At 48.6% G+C, this 9,477-nt stretch overlaps 1 protein-coding gene across 1 annotated transcript; it reads right to left on the bottom strand.

The window, feature by feature from the left end:
- Positions 1-1,457: 1,457 nt before the first annotated feature.
- On the bottom strand, positions 1,458-2,924 carry LOC142433151 (melanoma antigen preferentially expressed in tumors-like). Its single transcript, XM_075538282.1, has one exon. It carries the CDS (start codon positions 2,922-2,924, stop codon positions 1,458-1,460), a length of 1,467 nt encoding a protein of 488 aa, XP_075394397.1.
- Positions 2,925-9,477: the final 6,553 nt, after the last annotated feature.

Here is a 9,477-nt window from a genome sequence, read left to right as displayed (position 1 = left end):
ATAGTCACCCCCGCTACAGAAGAAATGAATGCCACACGTGGATAGTTTACGAAGAGTTCTTTATTGTTGGCTAGTGCAAGTGGTCGGAAGCAGAAGTGTAGGGCAGGGTGGTAGGCAGTTGGATTCTTTTATGGAAGGCGGTGGTTGTCCCTTCATAACATCAGGGGCACCTGTACATGCCAGCAGATCTCCTTGTGTCTTGGCATCCATGTTGCCTGGTTACAAAGAAGGGTGGACTTCAGTCAGAATGGTCATATCAGATGCAGCTTCTGACCAACACTTCCAACCTCCCGCATGATCGTAGTAAACATGACCTAATCCTCATGACCCTAACCTCAAATCTCACTCATTTAGGAAACTTACTGTCCTTTTGTAAGTGGATTCATTACCAGAGAATGAAGGTGGGATTGAGAATACATGGTAAAGGAGAACGTTAGGGCACCAACTCTCGTTCAAAGAAAACAATTGCACTGGTCTTGATCTGCCTATAATAAAATTCCATAGGTCAATCCCACCAAGAAGAGCTATTCAATCCTTACCACTATCAAGTTTAGAAGATTTTGTTCATTCTGGCTACTTATGGTTATTAGTGTAATGGCTTTTAAGTCCTGGAAAAAATATCAACCTCTTCTGCATGTGTTTAATTCAGTGCAGTGGATGATACTCTGTGTGTTGTACAACTGTTATTGAAATCCTTTTCCCAATTATTCTGCCACCATTAACATAAACTCAATGCCCCCTAAGCAAAACTCTTTCTCCTTCACCTATGGTGACCATCGGTCTACTTTGGTTTCTTATTTTTGGTAGTTTTCTTGATATTAACTTCACATATCACACAATTTCATAATTTAAAAGAGTTGTGGAAGCATGATCAAGTCAGTTCTAGCCCTTCATCCCCACTCCCCAATTCACTGCTTGCTCCCCAATTCCACTTCCCCACCTCCCCACATGCCAGCCCTGGTAAACTATTACATCAGTTATTATCTCTATGCATCCACTCTGTCCACGCTTCATAAACTGGGAGACCCAATAGCAACAGTGGGAAAAATTAAATGAAACAGAAATAAGGGGGAAAAAACAAAGTCAAGAGAAAGAAAAGACCAGCAGTACTATTACAAGAGGCAGAAGAGAGACCTTGTCGTGGAACAAGCCAGGAATACTGAAGCCTAGAACAAGTTCAGGTTGGGTCAAGAGGGAGGTCATCTGACCCACTATCCTACCTTACCATGGTTCCATCCACCACTATCAAGTTTGCAATAATCTGTCTGATAGTAAACTGTTCCCATCCCTCGCCTGTGGCCAGAGGGCATCTTCCAAAGGCTTCATCTGACTAGCTACTCTGCTCATGGATTTGGGGCTTCCACTGTCCCCATAGCCTTCCACAAACTATGGGTATTCACAACTGAAGTACTCCGACTGTCCCCTTCATCCTATTTGGATCATGTTACCTTGTGATATCACGGCTTGAAATCAATGACGATTGCATCAGACCCATTCCGACTATGAGAGGAAAGCAAACGTATGGAGTGGGGCCTGCTCATCGGCAGTGTCAGGGTCAGGTCGTGAATAACCCCTTGAAAAGTGTCTTCATGCAGAATATTGTTGGGTCCCACATAGCAATGGGGAGGGACAGGAAGCTCCACAAAGGCAAACTGGCACCGTGGCACGGTGTGATGCATCAGGGCCACCAGGACATCCTTGGAAACCGGGTTGCCACACAACGCCAAAGACTTGAGCTGGGTGCAGTGTCCAAGAGCAGGCTTCAAGGCCATGAGCTCAGAGTCCTTGATGCCACAAGAATCTAAGGCCAAGTTGGCCAAGGTGGCTGACAACCTCCGTAGTAGGCCTATGAGGAAGCCAAAATGTATGTCTTTACCGAAGACACCACTCAAATCCAGTGATTTCAGGTTGCTGATACAGGGACAGCAGGAGAGGTATGTCAAGTCAGAGTCCACCAGCATGCAGTCATTGATGGTGAGGTACTTCAGGGGGTTCGGCAAGCATTTGAGCAGCTGGTGGAGGCGGCGATGGAGGAAGACACCTTCCAGGATGAGGTACTCAACCTCATGTAGATGGAGGAAGTGAGAGGTGCATTTAGCAAGGAGCTTCTCCACCCTTTCCTGCCTGCATAACCCCAAGCAATCCAGGGCTATTCCAGAGAATGAGATTGTGTGCAGGTGAACCATCCGGGCCAGGTACGGAGCAAACCAGTTGAGGTCATGCAGGTCCCAGGGGCCACCCACTTCCACATCCCAGACAGAGTCCAGTCGTACCATTTCCAGGATCTTCCCAATAATGGAAAATTTGGGCACATCCCCAACAAACTCCACCTTTCTGCAGTACAGGGGAGGCAGAGCCTTTCCCTGCTGGATGATTTTACTGAGGAGGGTGAGGAATTCATCTGTGATTTCTTCCTGAAAGCACAGGTCAATGAGCACGTTCACAGGGGGCAGGAGCGGATGCTTCTCCTGTGCCCTGGATCTGCCCTCTTTGGGAGTCTGAGTACTGGGTTGGATGGCCGCAGGCTCCTCTGATGAGGTCGGAGAGCCATTGGATTGGGTTGCAAGCCACGTATTCCAAATCTTGGTGCCACTGTTCGGCCGTAAATCCAGCTGCTTCAGTTTGCATCTCTTGGGTCGAACCGTGTGGGCAAGCAGCATCTCAAGACCATCGAGTGCTGCCTCTAACATGTCATAGAGAGACTCGCAATCCTCCATCAGCATCCCCAGACGGAGATAGGTGAAGGGCCAGGAAAACACCATGACCTTCACTGTCTCTCTGTGTCCACCTTTAAAGGCTGCCGTGAACAAGGGACGGAAGAGATCTATGGGCAGCCACGCCAGAGCATCAATGGCTGAGGCCTCATTCTGCAACACACTCTGGATGGAAATGTCCAGGAGTCTTGGAGGGGTCATGCTGTTCATGATGATCAAATGCTTCAAAAGGAATGCTGACCTGTAAAGGGAAACAGGAATTTGCTGGTTGACCTCTGGGAGAGCCCTGTTGGGTATGCTTGCCCTCCAGTATCTGGATCCCGCTCTGCCCCCTTATCTCCTCACAGGGGAGTTTTCTGGCCATGCCACTCCTCTTATCAACTCACTGTGGTAGAGGCTGGCAAGGCCCATGACGGGCTCAGATTTCAAACAGGATTATTTGCCTCACTCAAGGTGGTCCAGGAGTTGTGGAATCCAAGATGAACAGGTCCTATGTCAGGCAGTGATCTCAGCAGATGGGAGAGGGACTTCAGCAGCTGTGGAGGTGGATGAAACAAAGTTAAATAGGAAATATGGTGGTGGCTCCCTCAAGTCCCGTGGCCTGTAGGTCTGATGAAAGGCCCAGATATAATAAATAACTACAGATCACTCCTTTGTTGGGGGGTGGGGAATGATGGGGGAAACAACAACCCTCTGCTCATTGGCTGCTGACAACAGATGGTTTAGCCTTTTTGGATTGTATCTGGGCAGCTCATTTCCTAGAGATCAGATTCTAAGCCCTTGAGTAGGTTCTGGCTCCTGGTGAGCCCACACAGGAGATTAGAGCTGCCCCTGTGGATGTCTGAGCAGAGTAGATGGCTTCAGCTTTGCCCTAAGGCATGGTGAGATTGATTGACCCTCTGAGTAATAGCCCAAAGCTTATCCCAGTACTGTGTCTGGGTTCCTTCTCTCTATCCAGCTCTGTAATGATGACTTATACAGAATGTTCCAAACATGACAACTTGGTGATATCTTTCTTCTCAAGCTGGAAGTCCCTCCCAAGTGACCACTTCCCGAGCAGGTGACCCTCTATTGGTCTCATATTCTTTCATCTAGTTTTTTTCTGGTCAGGGAGGGAAGAGCCAGGGGCTCCACAGTTATGTGAGATTCATTACAGCTTGGTAGAGGCAGAGAATATACATAACTACATAAATAATATCAATAACTCATACTTTTACCATTTTACCTTTACAGCATATTTTTAAATTAGTAAATATGGTGTGAGTTTCTTTTCAGATCATAAATTTTGGTTTAAGCAATGTCATTTACCTATCAAACTCAATGATAGCTTAACTATCCTTCTCCTATAAGTTCTCTTGCGATAAGATTGGCTGTCCCTCGGGAGAAATCACCCCTCTTATCTCAGCAAGTTTGGATAAGAATTCAGGGTTCCTACAGTCCTTATAAATGAGCATGGCCTGGATGGCTGTGATTTTGGTGTTGTTGCTTTCTTTTTTTTTTTTTGGCGGCGGGGGGGGGGTCATGTTTGGTCCAGGGCTGGACCAAGGCAGCCCCTTCTACCAACTTCTCGAGAACAAGTGACCTGGCTGAATTTCAGAGCACCCAAGCTTCAAAGCACTTGCCTTCCGTGTTTCAGAGCGCTTACCTCCCCCGACAGAACACAGCCCCCCTCTCCCTAGCATTGTTTCCTAGGAACAACTGATTTACTGGCAGGGCGTCATCTGGCCCAAAACTTGCTACCGCAGCACAAAGAACCTCCCTTCCCCTTACCGGCTCCTATGCCTTTAAGCTCATCCCCTATATAAGTCCCATTGCATCACTGCCAGATGAGACTTCCCTGACCTAATTCCTTGGTGCCCCGAACCCCGCCCAGGGGCTCAAGATACCCCATCCCTTTCCCTGCTCTCCCTTCCCTCCTGGGAGTTCTTTCCCTCCCTCAATAAAATCTTTCTCAACTTCACTTTTCTGGCTAAATTCTATCTCTGTCCTGTGCCCCAGTCTCCAACCTTTCATCTTGGTGCCGAAACCCTGGAGTGGCAGGAGGGTCTACTGTGCCATCCCAGCCTCCCTCTGGAAGGTGTGCAGCCCCATCTCCCCCTTTCATGGACTTCTAAAGCCTGCCTATGCAAGCAGCTTTTCTTGTCGGTATTTATGTACACATTCGTTCTCTCTCATTTGTCTTTCTGGACACTGAGGACCAGCAAACTCATATGGGAACATAGGGTCCGTATGGCTCGAGGCAGGGGGTTATGCTGCTACCCTAGTACCAAGAGGATCTGGAAATGACTGCCTTTCCCTGTGAGGGGTGCGACGATAAGGCCAGTTTCGTCTGTTTACCTTTTCTCTGTATCAATCTTCCCTCTCATATGGCCTACAGCCTTTTGTCTCTGTATTTGCCTCCTGGGGTTCCTGCTGCTGGCAGGGCTGCAGGCACTGGGCCTGGTAGTCACTGCACCTTCTGACTGGGCTGGAACGCAAAGCATGAGTCTGAGCTACTTGTACATGTGTGCGCGCACGCGCGTGTGTGTTTCATTCTGGCAGTTCTGTGGTGCCTGCTCTCAGACTTACTGTAACATCTACTTCCTCCTTCTCCCTAGCAGTTCTGCAGTACCTGCTCTCAGACCTTATCTAAAATCTGCTTCTTCCTGAATGAAGGTCTCTGGCCCCCTCCATTAAGCCAGCCACAAAGCCAGGCCCCCACCCCCTCTCTAGCTTCCTAAGGTGTTTTACACTGTCACTGACCCATGGTTCCTGTCTGCCAGTTAAAGCCACAGCCCTGTTCCAGGGAACCTTCTTGTTCTGGGGAGTCCAGGAGTCTCCCACTGGGTCTCTAATTCTGACTGGGATGCCCTTAAGGGTTATCAGGACACCTCCTGACTGACGGGTGCGCACAAGGACCAGGAGATGTCCGTCTCCTCTGACCGCACCCCTTGAAATTGAAGACACCATGGAAATCTCACTCTCTAAGACTCCCAGTGACAGTCCCTTGGGATCTGCCCTGGCCAATCTCATTGAGCTGGGCCTGGCTCCAGACATTCACCCTAAGCATTTGGTCTTTTCCTGTAACCAAGTGTGGCCACAATACCAATTAGAAAACAGGTCATGCTGGCCAGAAAATGATACTTTCATTATTCTCAGCAACCTCACTTTCACCAAACCCCAAAATGGTCTAAGATTCCTTACGTTCAGGCTTGTCTTTTCTTTTGCATCTCTTACCAACCCACACAAGTACTTTTGGCTCAAATCCCAGCACAAGCACTCCCAAAGACCTAGGCGACTGCACCTCTGACACCCATCTCCTCCCTGAGGCGACTGTCCCTGCTATTTCTGTCCCCTCTCCGGAGCCAAACCATTGGATTCCCCGGAGTCTCTCTCTCCTTCCTGGCTACCGACCTACTCAGCCTCCACTGAAGCAACATCTGCAGCCTCTGAAGCCCCACAGCCACAGCCTTTGTAAGAAGCAGCTGGGTATCTTCTCACAGGACCCTACCACCTATATTAAGAAGTTTCAATTCCTCACCCAAGCCTAGGACTTAACCTGGCATAATCTTTATGTAGTCCTCACTTCTACCCTTACCCCTGTTGAGCGGGTGCAGGAGTTTACAGCTGCCCAGCAGCATGCAGACCAGGTCCATCCCACAGTTTCCACAATGCCTGTACGCCCTCAGGCAGCTCCTAGTGGGGGAGCCAGCTTGGACTTAACAAACAACTATCAAAGCTTGACAAAAAGGCAGGCTAGCCAAGAACGCATGATATGATGCATGCTGGATGACTTGCAAGCCATCTCTCATAAAGCAATTAACTTTGACACACTGCAAGAGGTTACTTAGCAGCCAGATAAAAACTGGCAGCTTTTCTTTCAAACTTGACTGAGCCCTTAGCCCAGTACACTAGGTTAGAACCCACCTCTCCAGCAGGAGCTATTATTTTAGCCACTTATTTTATAACTCAGCCAGCTATTAATATATTTTTTTAAACAACTTTAAAAATGCTGAGGGTGGCCATGAGACCCCCCATCCGTGACCTGGTAAACATGTCATCTAAAGTTTTTAATACCTGAGAGGAAAGGGCTGAGGCAGTGCCTGAGTTCCGAGCACGCCAGCAGGCTCGCTCTTGGGCCCGCGCTTTGATTGCCGCTCTGAGGCCAGCTGGAGGAAGGAATCCAAAGACATAAGCAAACAAAGCTCCAAATCATGCCTCTAACCGTCTGCCAAGTAGAACGTGCTTTCAGTGTAGCCAGGAAGGGAATTGGGCTAAGCACTGCCCACAACTCAGACCACCCAGCAAGCTTTGTCATGCGTGTGGTCAGCAGGGCCACTGAAGGAACAACTGCTCCTTGGCACCTAGCCACAGAACGACAGTCCCTCTGAAACCCGACATGCCATTGGCATGGCTCAGCTTGGCCACTGACAGCAATTGAAGACACCCTGGCTCAACGATCCCAGTAACCCTCACTGAGCCTTGGGTGACAATCTACATAGCAGGCAAGCCAGTCTCTTTTTTAGTAAACATGGGGGCTACCTTCTCAGTTCTCCCTTCCTTCTCTGATCCCACTTCTCCTTCCCCTGTGACAGTTGTAAGTATAGACGGCAAGCCTTGAAAACCTCTAGTAATCCCTTTATAAAGCTGCTGAGACCATTTCCTGTTGGCCCCCTGGACTCTCCCCAGCAAGTCAAGCGGCCTTTAATAAACTCCAACATGTTCTCCTCCATTCCCCACCCCTGTGTTGACACCGCCAAACCTTTTTTACTTTACAAGTTATAGCGGTTGGTGTCCTAACTCAGCCCTGGGGCCTGCTCTAGCCCCCATGGCTGATCTATCCAAGAAATGGGACATGATGTTGAGGGGCTGGCCACCATGCTTCCGGGCCTTGGAAGCAGCTGGCACCCTCACCAAAGAAGCCTTTGTGTTAACACTGGGAGAACCCATCCAGACGTTATCCACAGACAGACTGCAGAACCTCCTCTCGGATCGGGTTCTGTCTCTACTGTCCCCAACCTGCCTGCAAATAATACACCTCATCTTTACTAAAACCCTGCCATAACCCTCCACCAGGCTCCCTCTTTAAACCCGGCAACACTCTTGCCCCAACTTCCAGATTCGCGGGAACCGAGCAGCTACTCCTGCAACCAGGCAGTTGAGAAGCTGACACTGCCCAGACCCAAACTCTCTGATGAACTGTATCTGAATCCACACCTAACTTTGTTTGCTGATGGCAGTTATGTTGCAAACACCCAGGAACATCAACAAGTGGCCTATGCTCTTGTCTCATTGAATGGGGTCTGGGAAGCTGCCTGCCTCCCAGTTGGAACCACTTCTCAGAAGGTGGAGCTTATTGCTCTCACTCGAGCTCTTCATTTAGCTAGAGGAAAAATGGCCAATATATATTCTAAGTAGGCGTTCCATATAGCTCACTGTCAGGCCACCATCTGGAAGGAGCAGGGAATTCTAACCACTAAGGTGTCCCCCATTGTAAAAGGTACATTAAGCCAATCTCTTACAGGCCCTTTAGCTACAGACAAAAAATAGCTCTCATCCACTGCAAAGAACATCAAACTAACAACTCTCTTGTCGCACAGGGCAATAGGAAGGCCGACACCATTGCCAGAAACCTCACCGCCAACCCAACTCCAATTCTCCACTTCACCATCCCATCCTTGTCACTGCCCAATGTCCAACCACAGCGAGTCTGCTACTTCACAAATCAGACTGAAAGTGGCTTTACTCTACATAAAGTTTGCAGATATCATGTAACTATTAATACACTCACTAGCTAATTCTTTCACTCCCATGGTCACTGTTCATACAACATTCACTCACATTCTGTACACAACCCTGTACACACTCACAGGCCCATATGCCCCTGTCACACTCAGTAATACAAACTCGCTCACTTAGGTTCATGCGTCCGCATGCCCACGTCTGAACACGCACCCATTAGGGCACAGCATACTCCAAACACAAAACTTTAACAAAAAACTCCAGCTGGTCATAAACTCCACCTCAAACCCTCTCTCCTCCTTGCATCAACAACTTACATCCCTGGCATAGATAACCCTTCAAAACCGTCGTGTATTAAATCTGTTAGCAGCTAACAACGTACATAATAGAAATATAATACATAATATAACGTACATTATAGGAATAAGTCAGAAATAGTTTAATGAAATGTTAAAGTACTCTGCATCATGGCCAATAAAATCAGGAAACGTTAGTGGACCACCACAAGCTCCTCCTCATGGTTTCAAAATCCTGTCATGGCCTGGCTTATGCCCCTCGTTGGGCCTCTGAGTATAATCTGTGTTGTAGTACTGTTAGCTCCTTGAGTGTTTAACTTTCTGTAGGAGCAGATGAAAGCCATCTCCAACCTGACCTTCAACCAGCTCTTGTTTTACCCCTACAATCCGCTGCCGACCAGGCCGGGCCGCAGACTTCCCAGCTCGCAATTTCCCCCCACCTCGTTGCCCGCCCTCAGGAGAAAGTCCTTCAGGATAGATCACAATGCTCATCATCACTAGTATTAAGAGTTTGGGATGTTTGGGCCGGGTCCAGACCAAGGCAGCCCCTGGTACCAGATTCTCAAGAAGAGAAATGATCTGGCTGAATTTCAGAGCACCTGATATTTAAAGCACCTGCCTTCAGAGTTTCACAGAGCTTAGCTCCCCACACAGAACACGGCCCTGTTCTCCCTAGCATTGTTTCCTAGGAACAACATGATTTACTGACAGGATGTCACCTGGCCCGAAACTTGCAGCCCCAGCAC

This window comes from Tenrec ecaudatus, chromosome X (assembly GCF_050624435.1).
Source record: "Tenrec ecaudatus isolate mTenEca1 chromosome X, mTenEca1.hap1, whole genome shotgun sequence".
Lineage (NCBI taxonomy): Eukaryota > Metazoa > Chordata > Mammalia > Afrosoricida > Tenrecidae > Tenrec > Tenrec ecaudatus.
The sequence above is the reverse complement of the archived record's forward strand: the minus strand, read 5'-3'. Positions and strand labels throughout refer to the sequence as shown.

Excerpts from the sequence above, each read along its gene's own strand:
- LOC142433151 (XM_075538282.1), bottom strand. The coding sequence starts at position 2,924 with ATGAACAGCATGACCCCTCCAAGACTCCTGGACATTTCCATCCAGAGT.